Consider the following 13,981-nt stretch of genomic DNA (forward strand, 5'->3'; position numbering starts at 1 on the left):
CACAGTCACTATTCGTCGTGAGAAATGTGTGCATACATGGGTAACACTATTCAAGGTCAAAAATGTGTGCAGGTATGGGTAACACAATTCATGGTGGGGAAATGTGTGCATGTATGGGCAATGCTCACTATTCATGGTGGGAAATGTGTGCATGATGGGCAGTGCTCACTATTCATGGTGGGAAATGTGTGCAGGCATGTATATGACTATTCATGATGGGAAATGTGTTCATGTATGGGCAACACTGTTAAAGGTGGAAAATGTGTGTAGGTATGGGTAACACTATTCAAGGTGGGGAAATGTGTGGATGTATGGGCAACACTATTCATGGTTTGAAATGTGTGCAGGTATGGGCAACACTAGTCATGGTGGGAAATGTGTGCAGGCATGGGTAGGACTATTCCTGATGGGAAATATGTGCAAGTATGGATAAGACTTTTCATATTGGAAAATGTGTGCAGGCATGGGTTACACTATTCATGGTGGGATATGTGTTCAATAACTCCAGAGCCAGAAATTAAATACATACTTTATTAGGCTTCAAAAATCTGAGTTTATCACAAATTTATTTTTAATGCTTCTATTTCACGATAATCCACATGCAAACAACTTCAGTCAATTCATATATTTATAATATTTTATCTAATATGTGCATGTTAACAATTTCTATTTAATATTTTGTCAACAAGAGGTCATGTCAAACTACACATCACATTTCATATTAAAATTTGTAAATACTAACCAATTAATAACATATTGCAAAATGTGTCATTATTAAATTGTATACATGTTTATCATTTAACTTGTGCATTAAAATTTATTTTACAGTTTTAATCTGAGCTATCACATAAAAAAGGGTTGAGAAAAAGGAGGTAAACTCCTTTACTTATTATGAACATAATTATAATTACTTACGTTAATTTGAAAGAGTAATTAAACAATTACCGGTTATATTTCTACATGTAAAATGCAGTGGCATAGTGACCACTCAAGCAACCCCATAACATAGGGCGGGTGTGAGCACAGCCAGTGAAGCTCCAAAATTCCCATAAATAAACATTTTTATTGGTACAGGACTCAAATTAAGTGTGTGTGTGAGGGGGAATTTCTTGCTATACCACTGGCCAAATGATATTCCCTCCTGCCATCCATTTTTTTAAAATTAAGTATTCTCTTAACTCTTGTTAACATTTAAGTCGAATTCACTCTCACACAAAATAACACTGAGTAACATAATCTAACACATGATTCAATTTAGGTGGGAGACCACTCCAAATATTTACATCCAGAAATTGTTCATAACACAGTAAATGAAGATCTGATTAGAGTATTTTCATTTATGTAAGAAAATTTTGGGGATTGGGGGTGGGAGAGAGAAGGCTAGTGTTCTCTTTATAAACTCATTCTAATAGGTCCCTCTTATTTGGATTTTACATAATATTCAATGGGATTTTGCCATGGATAAGATGTTTTTACAACATTTTACATATTTGTAACATCCAGATATTTCAAAATACATTGGAGTGATATTTTCAATGATACCAGATTAAAAAAGTCAGAAAAAAATAAATAAAAATCATTGATCATCCTATTTAGAATGAAACTTAAGGAAAATTGTTTACTCAGATTGTGAATAGAAGTGTACTGAAAGTAAACAGAGGTATGTTAAAGATGAATGTCTCATAAATCATGATTCTAACATAATCAGATATGTTCCAACTATCCAGAAGCATGTGATTTTGTGCTGGAAGAAATCTTCAAATACATGTGTACCATATATACTTACAAGTCCAATTGCAAATTGCAGAGACACATATCTGCCATCACACAGTGCACTGGCAGAGTTGAATCTTTGCAACCAGTAATCAGTAGGACAAACAACATAGACCCTAATCTGCTGGTACATTATGCATTGGCAGATCAGGGTTTATGTTGTTTGTAGATGGATATATATGGTAAGTATAATTTCATAAAATGATGAACTTCCACGAGAAACAGATCTGACTTAAAAGCAAATATATATGGGAAATCTAATTTCACAAGTGACAAACTTTCATGAGAAACAAATTTCATTAACTCCATATTTGAAATAAAAATGACAAAAACCAACATATTAAAAATTAAAATTTTTATCTGACACAATATTTATACACCCTGAAGTTTATGTACATAATCAGCTGATGTCACTAATGTCTGCCATGTTTTAGGGCAATTCATCAAAAGGTGTGGAAATAATTACTCTTACAAGAATGGACATATATAAAATATTCATTACCACCAAAAAGAGACTTAACTCTTGAAATACACACTGGAACAAGACACACAAAAAAGGAAACATGCACATGGTCATCTCATATAAATAATGCCTGCCAAGACCGAACTGTCCATATAATGATGCTAAATGACAAGGATTTTAGATGGGACAGATGTACAAGTCTAATGCTGTATGCTAATGCCATATGCATGAAGCATATTGTTAGTCCTTTAATCCCAACTACTCTGATGATGCTCATTTTCTTACTATACCAAATGCCATGTTGCAAATCTTGGTGAGAAAAAATTGGGAGATGTGGATTCAACTCTGTCATAAAACATCGCTCAACTCTAAAATTTATTTGAAAATATTCTTACCAATTAAAATGCTGCATTTATTACCTCCATGTATGATGTCTAAGTCTGGAGTAACATTTATTACTCAAAATGTTGAACCAAGTTTTATGACAGAGAGGCCACAGGGTAAGTGAGATGTTATTTTGGTTAGAATAAATGGACTATTACTGAATTAAATAGTTTCATGTCTCTCCATCATTAAGATAAACATTATGAGATAATTGAAAAATAAATGCCAAATAAATATATACATATCAACATCATTCTTTCCCAGGGATCCATTTCAGAGTTCCACAGGACTCCTTCTGAGAAATTATGTAACTCATCATATCAGCTAATAAACCACAATCAACTTATCTCGTATTTATAACATTTAATAGTGTCCTAATGCATGTCATAAATACTGTATGTCATGTTATAATATTTGAAACATTATGCAGCAATGTCACTGAGGAATGCTACGAACATGACTAATACAATTTTTAAGTTGAATTCATTAAACGTACAAATTAAAAACATAAATACATAACACGCAAGGCACCATATGGCATAAACTATTTTTTGTTTCATGCATTTGATCTTTTATTTCATACTTAATATAGGATTTTCTTGCATACTTTCAGCTACCCAGCACAGAAACAAATACACATGCAACTGGACTGTATTTGGCATTGATATATGGTCATTTTTTTTACATCTTTAAAATTTAGATGATCCAAATGTGTTTGAAAAGTCAAAAGCTTTGTACTACACACTTTGTACTACACACATGCAGTGGGCCTTATAAGCAAGTGTACACAGTACTATCTCATCATTTGGATATATCTTTACACACCATCATAACAGTATATCATATACCTACAAAAAGTGGGGACAGATTTCCAAGTGATGGAAAATGACTGTTTGGATTGCATTGCAGCATAATCCTCATCATTAGAAGTGATTGATTCTCTTTAAAATTATCACATAAACACTAAGTTGTTTCAACTTGTGGCTTTAAATTGCTACAGTAACAGGATGACTAGAAATACATTTACGAAACACAGATGCCCACCAAAATGTCTGAAAACCGACTGAATAAAACACATAATTGAGGTGTGACAGAAGGACATTACTGGAATGGGAGAAAGAAGAAAAAAGGAATGCAAAAAAGTATATATCACTATATACCCCTATCACTTTTATGATGGTGTGTAAAGAGATATTGGAATGATGAAATATTACTGTAAATACTAGCTTATTAAGTCTCACTGAAAACAAGATCTGGCATCTTTGAATATTCTTGCAGATCAAGTCTATGTTGTTTGTTGTATTAAGTACTCCTAACAAGCTACATACACCCAGACTTGCCATCGCATTATGTAATGGAAGTTCTGGGTCCATGCAGTTTGCACTTGGACTTGACTTATGAGCAAGTATATACAGTATTCATAATGATAGAGAATGTTATGCAAGTGGCATATAGTTGAGGGTTTTCCAAAATTCAAAGACATGTACAAGGTGAGAGAAGTTTAATTAAAGACTCTTGCATATACAGTTTCCCAGGAACAACTAATTAGACTTTATAAAGTAGTGATACAACCCCTCAATATTTACATTGGTAAATTACAACCAGAGTATTGCAACTACATGTATTTTATTGTTTCTGGGCAATAAACAATTCAAGCCACATAAGTGGTCCATATTCTTAATCTATTTTAAGTAATTTACATCTTTATAATAGAGGTTGTCATACCTGTGTAAGTCACAAACCCTTACTGATGGACTTGGGGGAAGAAGTCATACCTGGATAAATCTCAACCTTATCTTATCTGTCAAATTTCAATTGTCTCCCGCAAATGGTTTAATTGCACTAATAATGTTTAAACCAAAGAATAAAAGCTGAACAATGTTTTCAAAACTGGTATATATATATAAAAAAATGCTGTCATGGCCTCCAAGCAGGTAATCTACATATATATATACATTCTAACCAAATTTCATTTGTTAATGTGACAATCTTACCAACAAGCATTGTAGGACAGAACAAAAATAAAGTTGTCACACTTGCACTTTTTCAAGCAGCTGCACTACAATCAGGATTTATAGTAAAAACTCTGTCAGCAAAAGCACGTCAGCTAAACTAGGTCAGAACTATGACTGCTTAAAGGAAATAATAGATATGAAAACCAGAAACACAAAGAAAAGAAGTTGCTATTAAAAGCATTATCTCATTATTTGAGACTGTAACTTAAAGAACCTGTTTAAAACAACCATAAAAGGACCTAAAACTTTTGGCTGGATTGGCAAGTGTACTGAAATGCTAAGTGTAATTTATAAGGAAAAATTATTGATTAAATTTTACAGCTGCTATAGAAAATATCTAGAATAATCAGTGGCTATATCAGACAAGCTTCACTGTAATAGGTCCTTGTGAAAAGCAACTTCATGACATCTTCATACTGTTTACAACTTGACTTTAATTTCTGGAATAGACCTGACAAGTTGCAGTTTCTACTTTGCCTCTGTATATTATTCTGTACATATTTATGAAGAATACCAAAAACTATAACATTATAATTCATCATATAGTTGTGCATTTCCCAATTTTCAAAAGCTCACTTTATTCTTAGTTACATGGACATACAAGATTGTGTATATGATATATACATTACATTGGACATGTATAACCACTGTATGTCAGAAGTATATAACAGTTTAATACAACTTTAATATTTGAAAAAAAATCCAACTTTTCAGCAAAGATATGTTAAATTTGTTACAAATTGTTTCAAACAATTTTCCAAAGACCTGAAAATGCCATATGCTGATGTAAATAGCCAATTAAAATTGAATCCCAATTCTTGCTGACACTTGTTTAAATAGTCATCATCTTAATATACTTTTTGGTCTTCTTTCCTTGACAATCAGAATGGCTGTATTTGAAGGCAGAAGGCAATACTGATGCAGTACATATTCTTTTTCAGACATCTGTGGGAGGCAGTGCAAAAACACTTAATATTTTGGAGAAACCCTTAGATCTGTCACTGCCATGAAAGGAATTTTGACCATGAGTTTAAAAAAAAATGATTTTTTCATGTTTCAGCACATGATAAGTTACTGAATGTAGCAAGCTAATTTATTACATTAACTCTAAAGCCAGATTCAGTCACATCCAATTATGGGTCCATATTTAGCCAGATCTTCACCAGCTCTCTTTAAAATAGAGGCAGCAATCTCACCTGGAAAAAAAATAGTAAAATTATGATGTGTGAGAGCACGAGAAGTCACATATCCATCCAAAGGCAGCAGTACATGTAATAATGTTTTAAATAGCAAAGTTCAGCTGTATATGTTAGTGAAGAGAATAAAATAAGATAGAGACACAACAGAAGACCTGAATTATAGAAATATGTGAAATTCCAAAACATGGGAATCACTTAAAGCTGTACCCATGTCACTTTTAGCCATTTATGCCGATACCACGTATAGCCGATTATTAAAATTGCCGATACCAATTATTTCAAGAAACCACCTGTTCTACAGTTAGTGAAAGCAGTAGCATTTGATTGACAAGCAAACCATGCCCTATTTTTGTTATAACTAACAATGCCTAAAATCGGTGCGGATTTATGTTAACAGTTCAAAAATGTGGTCTCAAGCTACCATAAATATGATAACTATTTCCCACATTTTATATCCCACTTTATTTCTTATTGTTAACTCATATATGCAAATAAAACTCTTTACTAAATAACATTTATTCCAAATTAGTTTTTGGGGGGCACATATGCTCTCTGATATATTTCTTCATTCCTTCTTTTAATTTAATGATGATAATCAATGCTTATATATACGGTACCGTAATGCCGGGTAGGTCAAGTTGACTCGTGTAAGTTTCATTGGTGGGAATGGAGATCATAATTTGCTTGTTGAGAAAAAATCTACAGCATTCAGTGATCATTCCTGGTATTTAGGAAGCAATTCACTAACAAACAAAGCATGTAAAGCACAGCAAAAATAAATTTCTGAACTCCTGGTTGACGGAGATGTACTTTGTGAAGCTAGCCATAAATGCGGGGAGGCACATTTAATTCCTGAATGTGTGAAATCGATGGTCGCATTATACATCACTTATCTTACAATGCAAAGTACGATCATATGGTTTTAGCATTAAAATGTCATCTAAATAAAGTTTCTTACAAAACTATTATTTGGAAAATATACATAATATAGATTTGCTCAATACATGATGTTTCTATTAAAAAAAGAGAGACTGTAGGAATGTAGATATTTCATATTTGATAATGCATTTATTTCAGGTGACAACAGTTAGACCTATGCACTAACAGTGATGCGCAATGCAAAGACCATGGAAGTAGTGCAAAACAATCATGTAATGATTTATTTTGTAATATCATGGCTGTATTACTTGTTGTCAATAAAGTAATAACTGTTCCATCTTTTTTAATTTTCATTGCCTGTTACATTAATAGTCTTGGAAAAATATTCACTACTTATTCTGGTGACATTGTTTGAAAATTGGCTACAAAATATTGATTGGTGATTTTTTTTTGGCGATAATGTTTTATAAGCCAGGACCATCCCTGTAATGTGTATGCTGGAAGTTCAACAGCCACATGAGGCCTCATTGGGTGGTTGGCTGCTGTGATTGGGATGAGTGCATGCATGGTATTGATAATTTGTTGTGAGCAGACAATCAGTGGTAGTTTACAGCAAGCATGTTAAAAAGTATTTACTTTTAAGAATATTCTGTCTTTCAATTAACCCCCAAATCAAATGTTTATTCCTTAATTTCCACCATTTAATTCTGATTTAAAATTCAAGCCATGTCAAGATGAATGTTATGATTAAATTTATATTTTGGAAATTTGTTTACATCGGCACCGATTATTTCTGCTGCTACCGATTGTTCCAATAATTGGCCCAATTAAGAGTATGGCCGATTAATCAGTACAGCTTTAGAATCACTTCACTAAAAATATGTGTAAATGTTTTCTTATCTGGCTAAATGGCATAAATATGAGTGAAAATTCAAGAATATGACAGAGTAAAATGACATGCACCAGAATTGGCAATGCTGTGCTTTTTGGTATCTGTATGTGTATATTGCTGTATTTCCTGTGTTTAATATCCCAGTTTGAGGGAAATACCCATAAACTTTATTAAATGAACATTATCATGATTTAATAAGCATTAAATTTTAACAAAGTGTTTACTCCTAAACTCAAAACCCCTTGCCAACCGTAGCAAATTTGCAGTAGATCTCAGTATTGAGAGTAATATAGAAGATTCATAACAAGGCAATGGTAGTCAAGTGTCTTGTACTGAGATACTCCACAGCTGTCAGTATAGAGAGTAATATGGAGGATTCATAACAAGGCAATGGTAGTCAAGTGCCTTGTACTGAGATACTCCACAGCTGTCAGTATAGAAGGTAATATGGAGGATTCATAACAAGGCAATGGTAGTCAAGTGCCTTGCATAGAGATACTCCACAGCTGTCAGTATAGAAGGTAATATGGAGGAAATCAAAACATGGCAATGGTAGTCAAGTGCCTTGCATAGAGATACTCCACAGCTGGCAGTATATTAGGTAATATGGAGGATTCATAACAAGGCAATGGTAGTCAAGTGCCTTGCATAGAGATACTCCACAGCTGTCAGTATAGAAGGTAATATGGAGGAAATCAAAACATGGCAATGGTAGTCAAGTGCCTTGCATAGAGATACTCCACAGCTGGCAGTATATTAGGTAATATGGAGGATTCATAACAAGGCAATGGTAGTCAAGTGCCTTGCATAGAGATACTCCACAGCTGTCAGTATAGAAGGTAATATGGAGGAAATCAAAACATGGCAATGGTAGTCAAGTGCCTTGCATAGAGATACTCCACAGCTGGCAGTATATTAGGTAATGTGGAGGATTCATAACAAGGCAATGGTAGTCAAGTGCCTTGCATAGAGATACTCCACAGCTGTCAGTATAGAGAGTACAGTAATATGGAGGATTCATAACAAGGCAATGGTAGTCAAGTGCCTTGCATAGAGATAATCCACAGCTGTCAGTATAGAGAGTAATATGGAGAATTCATAACAAGGCAATGGTAGTCAAGTGCCTTGCATAGAGATACACCTTCGCTGAACTAGGCTGATCTGGAAAAAATTCTAACCATTAAAACCTAACCAATGAGAACCAACATGTAGAAGAAGGAAATATTGCTGCAATATACTACTCATTAAGATGCATCAAAATAAAAATTTCATCATTATAAGGCCCAAACAAAGTCTGATTAGTGCAGTCGCAACAGATACAAATTCTGTGTCAAACAAATCACTGACAATGCAAAAGTCATTCTGGTGTTAATAATAGGTCAAATGATCTAGCTGTTGTAATGTTCTCTCTCTGAGATGCATATACATACCAATTTTTATGAGTACAGAACAAACAGGATCCAATATATTGATGGCATAATGAATGGATAACTGAAGATATAAAAGTGATTCAAATGTGAAAATTAGGTCACAGTTACCTAGTTTTCAAAGATGAATTACCTTCTTTGAGATACAATGCTGTCAGGCATTTCTGCATACCTAAGGTTTCTGTCACCAATACTGAAGAAAAACGCATACCGAATTTGACTGATTTACGAAAATAAATAAATGCTTACCATTTGAAAAGAGGCAATTGTCTCCAGAATATTCTGTTCAAAATAATATTAATTTTGGACACACCGGACCACCCCTGTGTTTTCGTTACTCACGATATGTCGGCCTATTTTGCGCATAGCTTTGAAAAGATGTAATATTTATTAATCTGGCTATGGAAATGAAATACATTACTTTGGACTGTTTCTGTCGACATTCCGGTCGAGTTATTAGGTCAAGTTTATAGCTGGTTCTACAAAATTCAACATAACAATGCCAATCAATGGCAAGAGATATTAAGCAAACTAAACGGATCACGTAAATTATCTTAGTAAAGTTCAGCATTTTATAAAAAATAAGCTGAAGAGAACCAACAATGAATAGGATGTAATGTGTTTACAACTTCTTATTTATGGGGAAAAAAATTACTAAAGAATTTAGAAACAGACTACATGCTGGGGAATTTCTTGAGAATCCCGTTCTAGTCGCAAGTTGACATGTTGTATAGCAGACGATAAAACCATGTGTGGGACAATTTCTTGCAAAATTGGAAATTTGATTAAAATGCAGTATTGTTTTAAGGTATATATTTCCATCTTTTATAAAAATGTATTTTTTTATGATTCTAAAAGATACATAGTAAATAGGATTTTCTGGGTTAAAACTTCAAGAAGGTCATGGAGTGGGTCTTCATGTTGACATCTAGAAATCACATTTTCATATGCAGTTAGTCTAGAAATGTGGGATATTTTTGTACACTTTATGAATATCACTTCCTTAATAAAAGGATGATAGTTGGATATTCAACCAAAAACAACATGTGGCTCAATGTTTACAGGACTCGTATAATTGCGCAGAATTGGCTGACATGGTGGTATATCTAAATACTAATTTTCATAACAAAAGTAATTTAAGTATGAAATTAGGTCACAGTGACCCAGTTTTGGTATGGTTAAGTTCAGATTCATCCATACACCCATTTTCACTGGTGTAGATGAAATAGTGTCCAAGATATAGAGGGTGAAACAAATAGATACCTGAAAAGATTTCACACAAGTATGAAAATGAGGTCACAGTGATTTAATTTTGGTATGGTTAACTCAATCTCCTTGAAATGCCTCTAAATACAAATTTCCATGTTTATTGGTGCAATAGGGTCCAAGATGATATTACAAGGAACAGATAGCTGAAAACACCAAATTCACTCAAGCATACAAATTTGGTCACAATGAAAGTGACCTACTTTGGCAAGGTTGAGGTACTTTGCTTCAGAGGTATCCATATACCATATTTCATGGGTGTAGGTGAAATGGTGTCTAAGATATTAATGATCTAATGCTTAAATGAAAATTATGGTATGTAAGTTGCTCAAGCACGAAGAATTAGTCATAGTTTTGCAATTCTTGAATAGCTGTGTTAACCAACTTGAGATGCATCAATATGACAATTAACATTAATGTAGGTGAAATGGCATCCAAGAATCTGAGGGTGTAACGAATTGATAGCTATAAATGAAAATCATTCAAGCATGAAAGTCAGGTTACACCAATACAGTTTAAGAGTTTGAGTTATTATCCTTGAGATGCATCCACATGGAAATTTTCATAAATGTAGGTGAAGTATAGTCAGTAAAAATAAATGAACACAAAAATGAAGGAGTGAAATGCTATATCCCCTTCTAACTTTACTGACATAAGGATAATTATGGTTCCAGAGTTTTAATTATAAGAAAATTCTTTCTTAATTTTGCTACTATTAGAAAGCAATTTTCAAGTAAAAAATGACACTTACTAGCAGTATTTCCATAGCCCTTTCCTCTTTGTTTCATCAAGTAATTGTTTAGTTTTTTCTGCGGTGTTGAAGCTATCAGTGGTTCAAGCCATGTTGTTGCAATGGTGGGTGTTATATTTTGCTCTGTTAGCCCCATCTGTTTAACTTCCTGTGGATATAAGTTGTTTGCCATCGCAAGCACTTGCCGTGCCCTCTGTAAAATGGCCTCTTCATCAATAGTGTCTTCTTCTCCTTCTTTGAACTCAGGGGACTGTGTATGTTGCAAACTTGAAATTTCATGTGAATCATCAGAAAATGCACTATCATCTTGTTTTGAGGATAGAGCAATTTCATTTGACTGCAATAATAATGAGGTTGGAAGAGTTTTAAAATTTGTAAGCATTACATCCTGTGCCGACAAATTGGTGCGAGTATGAGCAAAGTTTAAAGTAGGCAGAGGTCGCTCTGATGAAGTGGAAAACTGACTAGAGCTTTGAAAATTGGATTCCTGGCTGGTTATATTAAATGGAAGCGAACTGAATTGACCAGTCAGATTTGTGTGCAGTCCGGTGTCCTGATTGGTTGACTGAAGACTGGCTGTCTGATAGCCTGTATCCTGACTGGGTGGCACATTTGTTTCATTTGGATAATCCAGATCTGACATGGAATAATGCAGAGTATCATACACACTAGAAGTCAGAATGTTATCTGCAAATTGTATGTGCCTGGATTTTGGTGTAAGCTCATAATCCATAGTAGTCTCACCCAAGTCTCGAAAAGTACTGAATGATCTGGCTTTGGGTAGGGATCCCTTCAGTCGGTCTGGCACATGAGTGCCTTTTGAAACTGGAGTACTAGATTCATCACTTGAGTGCCGTCTTTCACCTGTAAGAAAATGAAAATCAGAAAATGTAAAATGAAATGAGTCCCTTGAAGGGACTGACTCCACTGTGCAAAAAGAATTTCCAGGAATTCAAGATTAGAACATTTCTTCCTTTTTATCTCCTGAGTAGTTGAAACCTTCTCCAATATTTTTCAATGATAACAAGATTTTCAAATTAACTGCTGTGGTGGATATTTTGAATGTTAGATAGGCACCATTTTCATTTTGGACCAAGCAGAAATCATTAGAAATCTTTTGATGAAAACCCGATGTCAGTATGATGATTCTGGGGAAATAGCAACATGACAGCAGTCTATCAGTGAAAACTCCATGCTGGTATAGCGATCCTTTTGAGAAGAGTAGAGGTAACAATATTTTTAAGATGGTCATTATGGTGGCCATACTGAGTCAGTTTGCATCATTATCACTTAGGAACAACTAGACACCATAAGCATGAAAACCCCATGTCAGAATGACCTTCCTTTTAAGAGGAGTAGCAATAGCCAGATTTTCAAGATGGCCACCATGGTGGACATCAGATCAATACCATTCAGGACAAACAAGATATTACAAGAAACTTTCAGGTGAAAAACCCATGAAGATTTAACTTCATGTTTTGGATAAGTAACAGGAGCAAAATTTTCAATATGGTTGCCATACTAGGTATCAGATGCATACCATTTCTATTTTACGACCAACTAGACATTAAAAGAAGTCTTCTGGTTTAAGTAAAATGTCAATAAGATCAGTCAACTAGATGTAGGGATAATAAGATCTTCCAGATGGCCATTTCAGTGGCCAAATTTAAGGTCAGATTGGCACCATTTTCTTTTACAGAAATCAGCAAAACATCATAAAAAAATCTTTCAGTGAAAACCCCATGCTGATATGATGTCATTCAGGTGAAATAGTGATAACAAGATTTTCAAGATGGCTGCTGTGGTGCCCATACTGGACAGTAGATCGACACCATTTTCATATTAAGACCAACTAGACATCATAGGAAGTCTGTTAGTAAAACTCTATGTTGATAAGACCATCTATTGAGAACAAGCAGCAATACTAAGATTTTCAAGATGGTTGTTGTGATGGCCATATTAGATATCACATTAATACCAATTTCATTTAGGACCAACTAAATATCATGTAAGTCTTCTGGTGAAAATATGTTAATATGAAAATCCATTATGAGAGGGTAGTGAAAGAAAGATTTTCAAGATGGACACAGTGTCCCCTCCCCATGGGACAACATGGTATCATAAGAAATAATGAAAAAATGTAAATACACAATTAATACACATTAAAAGAATTCTAATGATGTCTGAGTTTGAATATGACAACCATACTAGACATCACACTAGTATCAATTTCATTTAGAATCAACCAGACATCATAAGAATTCTGTTGAAAACTCTGTCAGTATAACTTTCTTTTCAGACTGAGTAGAGATAGCAAGTTTCATGACAGTTACCATTACATCCATACTGGACATAAGATTAGCACCATTTTCATTTAGGCTCAACTTGACATAAGAATTCTTTTAGTGAAAACCCCATGTTATTATGAGAATCCATTGAGGAGTAGTAGATACTAAGACTGCCACTCATCGTAATATACATCAGATCGGCATCGGTATTCATTTAGAACCAACATCATAACTGGTCTTTCCATTCTTGTCTTCCTCTGACAGGGGCAAATAACAAAGCGTGGTTGTTTGATCTTGCAGCATTATTGACAAGTTTTCAGTTGCAACCTTTAAAAGACTTTACACACTTTATGTTCAGGTTTGTACACATTTTATACAATTTTCTTTTGATCAGGTACCTGGGTAACAGATCAATAAGATTGATGGGTACATGGTAGATGCTTATTAAAATTTTGACAGCCTAACTACAATCCAAACAGAGAAATAAATGTGTTAGCAGGAGCAATTTTATTTGGATCTAACAAAAATTTTCTCCAAAAACAAGAGAAGTGTGCACAGAGGCTAGTTGTCTTTGCATTGCAGTCAATGAGAGACAGAAATGTGCTACATGCAAAAAAACAACAAACAAACAAGGAACTCACTGT

The 13,981-nt window shown here is 34.1% G+C and overlaps 1 protein-coding gene across 2 annotated transcripts in view; it reads right to left on the bottom strand.

Annotated features, from left to right (window-relative positions):
- Nucleotides 1–517: 517 nt before the first annotated feature.
- Nucleotides 518–13,981, bottom strand: part of LOC149787824 (uncharacterized) — a 122,452-nt gene continuing 108,988 nt past the window's right edge. For both annotated transcript variants that reach the window (XM_089974044.1, XM_089974042.1), the window contains exons 12-13: nt 11,050–11,913; nt 518–5,831 (exon numbers count right to left, since the gene is read on the bottom strand). In XM_089974044.1, the coding sequence (XP_089830170.1) occupies nt 5,755–5,831; nt 11,050–11,913 (941 nt within the window). In that variant the 3' untranslated portion in view covers nt 518–5,754. The remainder of the gene's footprint in view (nt 5,832–11,049; nt 11,914–13,981) is intronic.

The sequence above is a fragment of the Sinohyriopsis cumingii genome, chromosome 11 (assembly GCF_028554795.1).
Source record: "Sinohyriopsis cumingii isolate HCF-2022 chromosome 11, ASM2855479v2, whole genome shotgun sequence".
In the NCBI taxonomy this organism is placed as follows: Eukaryota; Metazoa; Mollusca; class Bivalvia; order Unionida; family Unionidae; genus Sinohyriopsis; species Sinohyriopsis cumingii.